Here is a 13,147-nt window from a genome sequence, read left to right as displayed (position 1 = left end):
TTTTTTTTTTTGTTTTTGAAAATGTGCACCCCGAATGTAGTTATAACGGCTTAAGTGAAACTGTATCATCTGCATTGACTCACATTAGCGCTCGTAGTGGTGGAAAAATGCAAGTTGCTAATCTAATCACGGCCGACTTGATGCGTCGCTCTGGCAAGAGCGCAACGAGGGATCCAGTCGGCCGTGATCTAATCGACCGGATAACGGGTATAGTGTGCATTGGTATCACCCAAATATCAATATAAAATTTGTCACAAATGGAACATAATAATTGATTTTACACATATCAAGTGAAAAATCTGCGACTAATTAAGAAATATTTGAATTTTGGAGAATATTATGTATACGTACTTCCACTTTACAAGTACATTTGGTGTTGCGCTCACAGTGACACAAGTATGTCTTTTGTCTTACACTTTCAACAATTTCGTGTGTGATATCTGTGTTCACTGAAGTTCTTTGCTTTCGTTTCATTGCTTCACTTGTCAATGACATCATGGTCAAGATTAGTATAGCGATATGCAATATTTAATAGGCGACAAAATGGTATGGCCAATGTACATAAGAAAAATTCAGTGGACTAGTGATTTATTGGTCCAGGGATAGAGCTACTTTCGTTCGAACAGAAATAAAAATATTTATTGGTCCAGGGAACATGCTATTTTTCTGTTGACCTCCATTTTGCTGTTTGAACTGGCTGCTCTAGTCATATGGACAAAGATAATGAGAATCTACAGACTTAGCACTCCCATTCCACGGTGCTAGCCCTGCACCTGGACCTGAAGAAATTAACAAAAGACGGCACCAGCAGCGAATGGACAAAGATAATGAGAATCCACAGACATAGCACTCCCATTCACGGTGCTAGCCCTGGACCTGAAGAAAGTAACAAAAGACGGCACCAGCAGCGAATGGACAAAGATAATGAGAATCCACAGACATAGCACTCCCATTCCACGGTGCTAGCCTTGGACCTGAAGAAAGTAACAAAAGACGGCACCAGCAGCGGAGTACGACATAAAACCAGTCCTGTCTACAAGCCTTAAGTATGTTTTCATATTTCTCAAATAACGATGGTATTTCTTAATTTGCCGCAGATTTTTCACTTGATATGTGTAAAAGCAATTATTATGTTCCATTTGTGACAAATTTTATAGTGATATTTGGGTGATACCAATGCGCATCGTACTCCCGGATAACGATGATTAAGAAAATAATTGTAATTTTTAGGAATAAATAAAGAATATATTCCCATACCCGTACTTTATTATATTTAATTTACCTAAAATTCTTAGCTCATATCGCTACGATGTTGTCAACGTTGAGTTGCATTTGGAAATGTCGAAACCTGCATCTCAGCACAGTTTCGTATGCAGTCTACTTTTCCTCATGTTTTCAACAAATTTCCATTGCCTCGGTGACAAGTATTACCACCTCTAGCCGCAGTTACAGCTGTAGTTCGATCAGGCATGCTCAGGATGCAATCTCGAATGTTCTCTTTTTGTATGAGCTCCCAATCTGCCCGGAGTGCAGCCCGAAGTTGAGCCAGCGTGTCAGGGAAACGACTCCCAGCACGTCTCCCAAGACATGCTCTATTGGGTTTAGGTCGGGATTACGGGAAGACCACACCATGCGATCAAATCAGACTTCATCCAGGTACCCACGTACACAAACGGCAACGTGTGGGCGAGCATTGTCATGCGTCAGGATAAAGTTCTCTCCGATGACATGTGCAAAAGGCAGCATGTCATACACGAAAATCTCCTCGATATATCGGCAGGCTGTCAGACTTCCATTCTCGACGAACACGAGCTCCGTGCGCGCATCAGTGGTAATTCCATCCCAGACCATTAAAGAGCCTCCATTGAGCGGTGTAGTCGCAGAGAAATTACACGGTGAATAATGTTCCCCGGACTTTCTCCACACTCTCTCCCTTCCATCGGGTGACCTCAAAGAGAATCTGGATTCATCCGTGAACAGGACTGATCTCGACTGTTCCACAGTCCAGTTCGATGGGCGTTGGCGAACTGCATCTGAGAGGCGCAGTGCTCACTTGTAAGCAGAGGTCCTGTGGCGGGCCTCTTGGACTTTAAACCCGCTCCATATAATCTCCTTCTTATCGTCCTTTCGCTGATGTTGGTGCCCCGTACTTGCTTCAAACGATTTCTGGCCTCCACAGTTGTTGTGTGTCGATCGAGAAGAAGTTTCATTACGAGAAAGCGATCATCGCGCGCTCAGTGGTGCTTCTCCTACAAGAACCGTGACTCCTGGTATAAATGAAAAACCTACAACCTGTTTTCCAGTCATTGACCGGGTCAGGGATGGAATGAATGAAGCAGATATAGGCTATTAGTACGATGGGGTCGCCACTCCCAAAGTGATTTATTAATGACTGACAGATGCTATGAAATGAGAATGGAGAGTGTTGCTGGAATGAAAGATGACAGGGAAAACCGGAGTACCCGGAGAAAAACCTGTCCCGCCTCCGCTTTGTCCAGCACAAATCTCACATGGAGTGACCGGGATTTGAACCACGGTATCCAGCGGTGAGAGGCCGACGCGCTGCCGTCTGAGCCACGGAGGCTACCCTGGTGTAAATATCGTCCTCTTTGTACGTTTCAAGATTTCTGTACACGCCAGAAAAAAAGACTTGTCTATAAAGTCTGCTACACAGAGTGTACTGCGCCCATCCTTCACTATTGCTACGGCTCTTGCTGCGTTTTCAGGTGGAAGAGACAAGAAGCAAGAATAACTGTTGTATACCAGCCGTAAGGTCCACAAAAATAAGTGGCACGAGAATTCTTACGAAGTAGCAATAAAATCCTTAAGACAGCTCTTTGAGGTTATTCTTGTCAAAAGGCAGGAATTAATTATAGCGCTAAAACTTCTCAAACGGACTAATTAACTTACGACATATTGCTATCTTCTTTTCCTTCTTTTCCTGCCGCTTTTTCCCACACCCGTGGGGTCGCGGGTGCGAACTGCGTCGCACAAGTGGATTTGGCCCTGTTTTTACGGCCGGATGCCCTTCCTGACGCCAACCCTCTATGGAGGGATGTAAGCACTATTGCGTGTTTCTGTGGTGGTTGGTAGTGTAGTGTGTTGTCTGAATATGATGAGGAGAGTGTTGGGACGGACATATACACCCAGTCCCCGAGCCAGAAGAATTAATCAGAAGCGATTAAAATCCCCGACCCGGAATCGAACCCGGGACCCTCTGAACCGAAGGCCAGTACGCTGACCATTCAGCCAACGAGTCGGACTACGACATATTTCTACAATTGTTGTAATGCCGTAACATTTAATTTTACAAGGTTTCAAATTGAATACCATTGCATTTTGTCTGAAATACTTTGTGATTCGCTTTTTTTGATGATGAGAACTCTTCAGCAATGACAGACCACGCTTCCCGATTCCCGATAAATTCCATTTTCGATTTATATCTTTCCTCGCATTATTTGTGTTTCTGGTCTCATACAGTTTCTATCAGGAGATAGCTTTTAGTCATTAGAGAATAAGGGTTGAAACATTTTAAGAAATAAAAAGAAATTTCTTTCTACCTATCAAATAGCTCTGAAGGATGTTAACAAAACTGCTTTTGTTACTATGAAGGATAGAGAATATGAACTGTGCGGAAGGTCTATTACAGCGCCGGAGTGTCCGGTCTTGAAAGCTTTGTGTCTTCAGTCAGTGGATTTCACTGTAAACCCGCTTCCTCCTCGCTCAGTTTTGAGGGGATGGTGTTGTTGAATGAAAGAGGAAGTCCACAGCTAGAATGTGACCATTACTGTGTTGCCAAGCCTCTACCAACACACGGGAAAGGATAAACTACAAAAACAAACAAACAAAAAAAAAAAAATTGTGAAGAATAATAACGTTATACATACGGTTTATTTTAAGTACTTCATGTACGGTAGGATATGTGACCGTGTGAATTAAAGGTAGAACTGCGCCTGTATCACACTACAAATCACCTCAGAAACACGCAATAGTGAATGCATCCTTTGGCATAAATTTGGTGTCAGGAAAAGCATCCGGTTAATAAACTGGGCTAAGTCCACTGGGAAGATACTAGGACAGTCCCCGACTGTGGCCCGCGGACCCCTGGGGGGCCACGACGATAATAATCGAAGAGGTCCGCAATAATAATGTAAGTTGTATTTCAATGGTGAAATTTTATTGCATGCGCACAATTTAGAGACCGTTATACTAAATTTCGGAACTATGCCTTCACTATTGTATAACTTACATACAGTAGAATATATGTACCTCTTAATTTGGCTGATGGATGGTACAAGCTAGCAGCGGAAAAAGGAATAAATACCACAAGGCAGTGCAAGTGATGTAATTGTGGGACACTTGGAATTGATAATATCAGACCATACTTTTCGCCTCTGGTTGAGATAATCTCGTGGATTAGAAATCTCTTCTTTGAAACTGAAGATTAACTGCCCTCCCTAGAGGAAGATCAACTAGCCAAAATTTCTTGGCACAGAGAAAGAGAAAAATAAATTGAAATATGATATGATTGCAGAATCACATAGAGTGGCATGTTTAGCTCCAGGAAGTTCCATGACTATATTACAACTCCACGTCTCTGATTAATTTTTGGGTGTATGACGTCCCCTACACCCTACAATTTCTAGAAAGGAAATACTGCGTTTTGGCCTCTCCTGAAAACATACCTGCGTGCAGGAACAGAGCTAATTTAGAGGCTGATCTTCGGCTCCCTGTGACTTCGCTCACCATCCGTCCCATTGATCTAACAATCGCAAAATATGAATTACCAAGTAATTTTCCAGATCCACACTGTTGTAATTGTTAGCTAAGTGTCACATTGTTTAATGATGTCTGTGTATTTATAAAGTATCTTTATGTAAACGAAGTTAAATGAAACTTTCAGAGAAAGTAAATATTTGTCCTAATTATAGGAATAAATACAAACATGGTATCACTACAACATTCTGTTTTTGCTTACTGAATGCAGTATTATGTTTTGTGGCTAAGGGGGCCTTGGACATCCACGTGATGTGCTCAGCGGGCTTCAGAGACAAAAAGTTAGGGAAGCCCTGTGCTACTACAAAGAATTACTGTGATATGAGGAGCGGGAGCCTCCTTTTTATCACAATCTAAAATTACCCAGCCGACGTCATGTGTCATATGTCAAGCGGTATTTGATAAAACGATGATCCATTATCAACTCACTACTATACAAGCGCTGATTTCCCCGGAGAGTTTATTTCAGTATATTAGCAGCAAAAATATGTGGTCAATAAATGTGCAGTCTGTTAGTCTACCTGGATATAATATTCTCCATGATGATCAATGAGGTAAGACAATACCAATTTTTTTCTTATTCTTCTGCCTCCACTTTTCCCATATCTGTGTTGCACATGTAGATTTGTCCATGTTTTACTACCAGATGCCCTTCCTGACGCCAATCCTCTATGGAGGGATGTAATTACTATTGCGTGTTTCTGTGGTGGTTTGTATTGTAGTATGTTATCTGAATATGAAGAGGAAAGTACTGGGACAAAAACAAACACCCAGTCCCTGGACCAGAATAATTAATCACACGCGATTAAAATTCCCGACCCGGCCGGGAATCGAACCCATGATCCTCTAAACTGAAGGCCTCGATGCTGATCATTCAGCCAATGAAATAAGACAATACCAATCTAGTTGTGATATTTCAATCCTACTTGGATGTGATAGAAATGCTTCATGAGAGTGACTACGATGCTCCAAGCTGAGTCTAGGAGGTGGATGTGGCCGTGGCCTAAAATAGGAACTGCTCCGGCATTCGCCGTAGGGCAAGAGAATGGAAACCACTGGAAAACCAATCTCAGGGCAGTCAGCGTTTGGAGCCAGCCCCTCCGCCTTCCGAATGCAGAGCTGTCAGGCTAGTAACACCCCCACCCCCCACCCCCACCCCCGCTGGTAAGCTAAAGCCTGCTCTGCTCTGTCTTCTCCCTAACTAACTAACTAACCACAAAAGCTTTCACTCCGTATCCTGAAAGGGGTACGGCGGGCCTCTTAGAGTGTGGCACACACACACTCAGGCCAGGGAATTTGAGAGGTGATTTATGGTGCAGGGAATTTGAGGTGGTGGCGGCCGTTGTTTATAAATGGATCTGGGGGTCCGGTACACAAGCTGACTATCTCTAGTACGGGTCTCAGAAGGGCGAATTCTACCATGTCCAAAGAAGGAACTTAGATTCAAAAGTTATGATTTTTTGCAATTAGTAAGAAATTATGAAATGCAAATATCTGTCAAGCACTACGACTCTTTTGCCACGGTAGCCATGTTTATGACATCATCATTCACAGTCAGTACATCCCTTCAAATTGTTGAAGGTCAGTCATGATGAAACTATGACCTCAGGAGCCAACATCTGGCATGTAAATTGACATAAAAACACAAACTACATACACCATGGGTTACAGCAGAAGATTATCACCTTACATCACAGAATGTACACTGACGATATAAATCCACCATAGAAATCACAGTGTATGTATGTATGTATGTATGTATGTATGTATGTATGTATGTATGTATGTATGTATGTATGTATGTATGTATGTATGTATGTATGTATGTATGTTTGGTATTCAGCTCGAAGGCTGGTTGGATCCTCAAAGGCAGTGAACTATTAAAATACTTGAAATTAAAAACAAAAGAAGAAAATATCAGAGGTCGCTTTGAGCGCCCGATCATTATGGAGCAATTTTCGATTCCCAATTTACGAACGCGAGAGCATTTTTAGGAACCAGACAAGCATGCACGAACGATATGAATTGATACGTGAAGTAGCCATAAGGAGATATCTCCTTTATTCTTGCCAGTGACCTACCGACACACCCAAAAAAGTGTTTTTACTCAAACAGAAAAATTAAAACGGAGGCTACATTAAATTGCAAGTTCACACAGTAGCAAGAACAGAAAGTAGTGTGCTCAAATGATCCTCATAGAATTTTATTTTGGTAACGATTGCACGTACTGCCGGCATCGTCTACGAAGCCAGCCAGCATTAATTTGAAAGCACTCGAGGTTAGTTACATCCCACTTTGATACGCAATTAAATACCGAAAACAATGCACATAAATCCACCTCGAATGCACGAAGCATTCCTTAATTAGTTAACTACACAATACCGCACAATGTGCATATAAGAAAACCAAACGCCATGGTACAGCAGCCCAGAAGGGCCTCGGCCTACACAGCGACCGCTGCTCAGCCCAAAGGCCTGCAGATTTTGAGGTGTCATATGGTCAGCACGAAGAATCCTCTCGGCCGTTATACTAAGTGTCCTAGTCCAGGACCGCCCTCTCACCGTAAGAAGGCTCGTCAATTGTAATCACGTAGGCTGAGTTGGCCTCGAACCAGCCCTCAGATCAAGGGATCCCTGGTCTGTCCGGGAATCAAACCCGGGGCCTCCGAGTAAGAGGCAGGCACTCTTCCCCTACACCGCGGGGCCGGAAAAATTTGCATACACGAGCCATTAATTAAATAACATTCATGCCGGACTATAATTAAAATTATAATTTCGTGTGGCTATTTCTAGCTGGGTGCAGCACTTGTAAGGCAGACCCTCCGATAAGGGTGGGCGGCATCTGCCATGTGTATGCATCTGCGTGTTATTGTGGTGGAGGATAGTGTTATGTGTGGTGTGTGAGTTGCAGGGATGTTCGGGATAGCACAAACACCCAGCCCCCGAGCCATTGGAATTAACCAATGAAGGTTAAATTCCTCGACCCGGTCGGGAATCGAACCCGGGACCCTCTGAACCGAAGGCCAGTGCGCTGACTATTCAGCCAACGAGTCGGACGATGCCGGGCTGAGTAACTCAGACGGTTGACGTGCTGACCTGACCCCGACTTGGCAGGTTCGATCCTGGCACAGGTCGGTGGTATTTGGATGTGCTCAAATACGTCAGCCTCGTGTCGATAGGTTTACTGGCTAGTAAAAGAATTCCTGCGGGACAAAATTCCGGCACCTTGGCGTCTCCGAAAACCGTAAATGTAGTTAGTGGGACGTAAAGCAAATAACATTATTTATTAAATACAATTCATAACTTGAATTGACAGTAATGGCACCAATACCACGACCACATGGTAACGGCTATAGGTAACCGCCCCTTCATCTTCGATCTACACATGCGCACAAGAACTACCAACCTGACGTAACTACTTGGCGATTCCCTTCAACCCGTAACTCCCCTGCTTACCTGTTTATTGACGAAGGAAATAAATCGTATGATTACATTTTCCCGAATATTTTTAGTTAAACATTATGCATTTCTTCAATAACCTATTACGAGGGACACGTATGTGTAGGAATTTAGATGAACCCAAGCTCATAAGCTCTACAGGGGTACAAGGGGTGGTGTGACGTCATACTTAAAACGTTACGATCATTTTTCTTGTTCACGGTGAAACGTTAAATAATTCAATTAGTCGTGCATGCGCAGTAGCAAAAATTCGGACTTAGTTATTGGGTATTAATTCTCCCTCCCCCCCTCTCTCTCTCTCTCTCTAACCCCTCACGATGTCAGGTATGACGTCACCACCCCTCTGTGACCACGTAAACATGGTCGCCATGTGCTCTCTTAGTCATGTATAGTTTATGCACTCTTCAATGTCGGAAATGCCAGGTAATAATACGAAAACCCAGTATTTTCGCACCTCTATTCCTTCGTTGTACTCTAATGAACATAATCTTATAATATTTGACGGCGCCTACTAGTGAACATGCGATGGTCGGCTTGTGAATCATAACCAGCATCTGTCCCTACATTCTCCTTAGTGCAGGAGAATGAAAAAGAATGGAAAACCATTCTCAGAGCAGCCGGCGACTGGAACCTGCCCAGCCGCCTCCTGAATGCACGGCTGCCAGGCTGCCAGCCGAAGCCTACCTACCTCGGTGTCTTCTCCCTGCATCAACACTTTTTTCTTCTGAGTTGGTGGTATTCGGTTTGTGAGTTGGCGGAGATATATTTCCATCTTTGCACCTTATTCCACTCTAATATCATAATTCATAGAGGGAATTGTTTGTTCCCTTTGAAAGAATAATTGTCACGGAAATGGTGTAATTTTCGGATTAGGAAGACTTGGGGGCAAGGAGGCGAGGTGCTCGACTAAGAGGTATGTTCAGAGTTTCACTGGTGAGATGGCGTGGAATGACGTTGGTAGTCGAATAACTTTGAGTTGAGCTTTTTAAAGTAGGAAAGATCATAATATGAAGATAAGGTTGGAATTCAAGAGGACACATTGGGGAAAATATTCTTTTATAGGAAGAGGAAATAGGGATTGGAATAATTTATCAATGGGAATGTTCAATAAATTTCCAATTTCTTTGAAATCATTTAAGAAAAGTCTAGGAAACAACAGATAGGGAATCTGCTACCTGGGCGACTGCCTTAAATGCAGATCAGTATTGATTGATTGATTGATTGATTGATTGATTGATTGATTGATTGATTGATTGATTGATTGATAATGATCTGCATTTAGGGCTGCCGCAAAGATGGAAAATTCCCTATCAATTGTTTACCTGGCTTTTTTTTATGTTTTCAAAGAACTCGAAAATGTATCGGTCATTTCAGTTTGTATTAACCACAATTGAGTAATAACCTCAATTTGTCCTCGTGCATTCCATATTTATTTTCATTATCTTTACTGCTTTCAAAATCTCCACTCAAGCTTACTCATTCCACGCTATCTCACCACTGACAGCTCGGAACATTCCACTTATTCGAGCATCTCGTTTCCTTACTCCCAAGTCTTCCCAGGCCAGCGTTTGCAACATTTTCGTAACACTATTGTTCGAAATCACTAAGAACAAATCGTGATGTTTTCCTTCGGATATTTTCCAGTTTTCTTATCAAGTAGTCCTGTTGTGGGTCCCAAACAGTGGAGCAATACTCTAAATGGAGTCTTCAAAAATTATCGTGCATAAAAATCTGAAGATGGTAGATATAATATGATTATGTAGTCATAGGTTGTAATCTATGTTAGTAGTATAATTGGATGGTTCGGCCGCCACCGCCACCTCCGGCTCCCAGTGGCCACCTCCACCTCAGCCAGTGGCCCCTTCCAGTACTGCAAACTTAACCTAACTAGCGCGACAGTACTGCCAACTTAACCTAACTAGCGCGAAATTTGAATTTGTAAACAAAGCCACGTGCTTTTTGACAGCTGTCATCGACAACAACGCATCGCTAACCTCAGTACTGCCATCTTGACGGGCCTAAACCTCAGTAGTGCCAACTTAACCTAACTAGCTCGAGATAAACAAAGCCACGTGCTTTTTGACAACCACGTGCTTTTTGACAGATTTGTAAACAAAGCCACGTGCTTTTTGACAACCACGTGCTTTTTGACAGATTTGTAAACAAAGCCACGTGCTTTTTGACAGACAACAACGCATCGCAAACCTCAGTACTGCCATCATGACGGGCCTAAACCTCAGTAGTGCCAACTTAACCTAACTAGCATGAGGTAAACAAAGCCACGTGTTTTTTGACAGCCACGTGCTTTTTGACAGATTTGTAAACAAAGCCACGTGCTTTTTGACAACCACGTGCTTTTTGACAGATTTGTAAACAAAGCCACGTGCTTTTTGACAGACAACAACGCATCGCAAACCTCAGTACTGCCATCATGACGGGCCTAAACCTCAGTAGTGCCAACTTAACCTAACTAGCATGAGGTAAACAAAGCCACGTGTTTTTTGACAGCCACGTGCTTTTTGACAGATTTGTAAACAAAGCCACGTGCTTTTTGACAGACAACAACGCATCGCTAACCTCAGTACTGCCATCTTGACGGACCTAAACCTTAGTGATACCAACTTAACCTAACTAGCGCGAGGTAAACAAAGCCACGTGCTTTTTGACAGCCACGTGCTTTTTTGACAGCTGTCATCCGCCATCTTTAAACCACAAAGCACTGTGCTGCCCTCTATATCGCAGTAGCTGCAAAATTCGTCACCTGTCATCGGCAGTGCTGCCATCTTGACGGGTCTAAACCTTAGTGCTACCAACTTAACCTCACTAGCGTGAGATAAACAAAGCCACGTGCAGCTGTCATCCACCATCTTTGAGCATCGTGCTGCCCTCTTTAGCTACTTACCTTTGAAATGTGGTACGTTATCCGCCATCTTGCATCCGAAACCTCAGTGCTGCGCTCTATGTAGTGGCGGCAAATTCCATGTGCTCTTGTTTGGAAACAAAGCCACGTGCAGCTGTCATCCACCATCTTTGAGCATCGTGCTGCCCTCTTTAGCTACTTACCTTTGAAATTTGGTACGTTATCCGCCATCTTGCATCCGAAACCTCAGTGCTGCGCTCTATGTAGTGGCGGCAAATTCCATGTGCTCTTGTTTGGAAACAAAGCCACGTGCAGCTGTCATCCACCATCTTTAATCACCGTGCTGCCCTCTTTAGCTACTTACCTTTGACAGTTGTCATCCGCCATCTTGCATCGCCAACCTCAGTGCCGCACTCTATGTAGTGGCGGCAAATTCCACGTGCTCTTGTTTGGAAACAAATTCACGTGCTTTTTTGACAGCTGTCATCCGCCATCTTTGAGCACCGTGCTGCTATCATGCGGGCAATTTCGTTAGCTGTCATCCGCCATCTTTAATCCAGAGAGAACAGTGCTGCACTCTATGTGGTGGCGGTAAATTCCATGTGCTTTACAAACCTATGTGCTTTTCTGACAGCTGTCATCCGCCATCTTTAATCACCGTGCTGCCATCTATGTGGTGGCGGTAAATTCCACATGCTTTACAAACCTATATGCTTTTCTGACAGCTGTCATCCGCCATCTTTAATCCAGAGAGAACAGTGCTGCCCTCTATGTGGTGGCGGCAAATTCCACGTGCTCTTGTTTGGAAACAAAGCCATGTGCAGCTGTCATCCGCCATCTTTGAGCACCGTGCTGCGAGCAATTTCGTCAGTTGTCATCCGCCATCTTTAATCTACAGAACACCGTGCTGCCCTCTTTATGGCTACTACCTTAAGCACGTAGTAGCGGGCAATTTGAAAAGTTCTGTTAGCTATCATCCGCCATCTTTAATCACCGTGCTGCCATCTTTAGCTAGATACCTTTGAAATGTGGCGGCGGATAATTTGAAAAATGCTTTTTGACAGCAGCTATCTTTGAGCACCGTGCTACCCTCTATGTGGTGGCGGCAAATTCTACATGCTTTACAAACCCACGCGCTTTTTTTTTTTTGACAGCCATCTTTAAGCAACAGAGTACAGTGCTGCCCTCTTTGTTGTGGCGGCAAATTCCACGTGCTCTTGTTTGGAAACAAAGCCACATGCTCTTTTTGACGGCTGTCACCCGCCATCTTTAACCAACAGAGCACTATGCTGCGGGCAATTTCGTTAGCTGTCATCCGACATCTTTAATCAACAGAGCACCGTGCTGCCCTCATGCGGGGTAATTTCGTTAGCTGCCATCCGCCATCCTTAAACACCGTGCTGCCCTCTTTATGACTACTACCTTAAGCACGTAGTAGCGGGCAATTTCGTTAGCTGTCATCCGCTATCTTTGAGCACCGTGCTGCTCTCTGTAGTAGCGGGTAATTTGAAAAGTTCTGTTAGCTGTCATCCGCCATCTTTGAGCACCGTGCTGCCATCTATGTGGTGGCGGCAAATTCCACATGCTTTACAAACTCACGCGCAGCTGTCATCCACCATCTTACATCGCAAACCTCAGTGCTACACTCTATGTGGTAGCGGATAATTTTAAAAAGAAAAATTCTACAGCAGCCATCTCTCGACGCTAATTGCACAAGATGGTAGCTATACATGACTCCTTAAAGGTGCTCATGCAAGATGATCGCTATACATAGACGCCCTTGGGATGCTTGCGCAAGATGGCGGTTATACAAGGCTCCTTATGAGGGATGCTTGCGCGAGATGGTGGTTGCTCTTATGAGGCGGCTGAAGGATCCATGGCTAGAGACGCCCTAAGGATGCTTGCGCAAGATGGCGGATGCAAGATGGCGGCTATACATAGCTCCTTATGAGACAGCCAGTACAACATGTGATCAGAACATTGATTGATGTGTTCAGAACATAAAATAAGTAGAATCGAACACTGTACTCGATACAACATGTGATTAAAACAT

General features: G+C 43.7%; 1 protein-coding gene across 1 annotated transcript in view; it reads left to right on the top strand.

Annotated features, from left to right (window-relative positions):
• The first annotated feature begins 5,234 nt into the window (after positions 1 to 5,234).
• LOC136861673 (hemolymph lipopolysaccharide-binding protein) overlaps positions 5,235 to 13,147 on the top strand; it is a 68,757-nt gene continuing 60,844 nt past the window's right edge. The window contains exon 1 of the mRNA XM_067138837.2: positions 5,235 to 5,330. Coding sequence (XP_066994938.2) covers positions 5,277 to 5,330 — 54 coding nt within the window. The 5' untranslated portion in view covers positions 5,235 to 5,276. The remainder of the gene's footprint in view (positions 5,331 to 13,147) is intronic.

The sequence above is a fragment of the Anabrus simplex genome, chromosome 1 (assembly GCF_040414725.1).
Source record: "Anabrus simplex isolate iqAnaSimp1 chromosome 1, ASM4041472v1, whole genome shotgun sequence".
Classification (NCBI taxonomy): Eukaryota; Metazoa; Arthropoda; class Insecta; order Orthoptera; family Tettigoniidae; genus Anabrus; species Anabrus simplex.
This window is presented reverse-complemented; position numbering and strand designations above follow the sequence as displayed.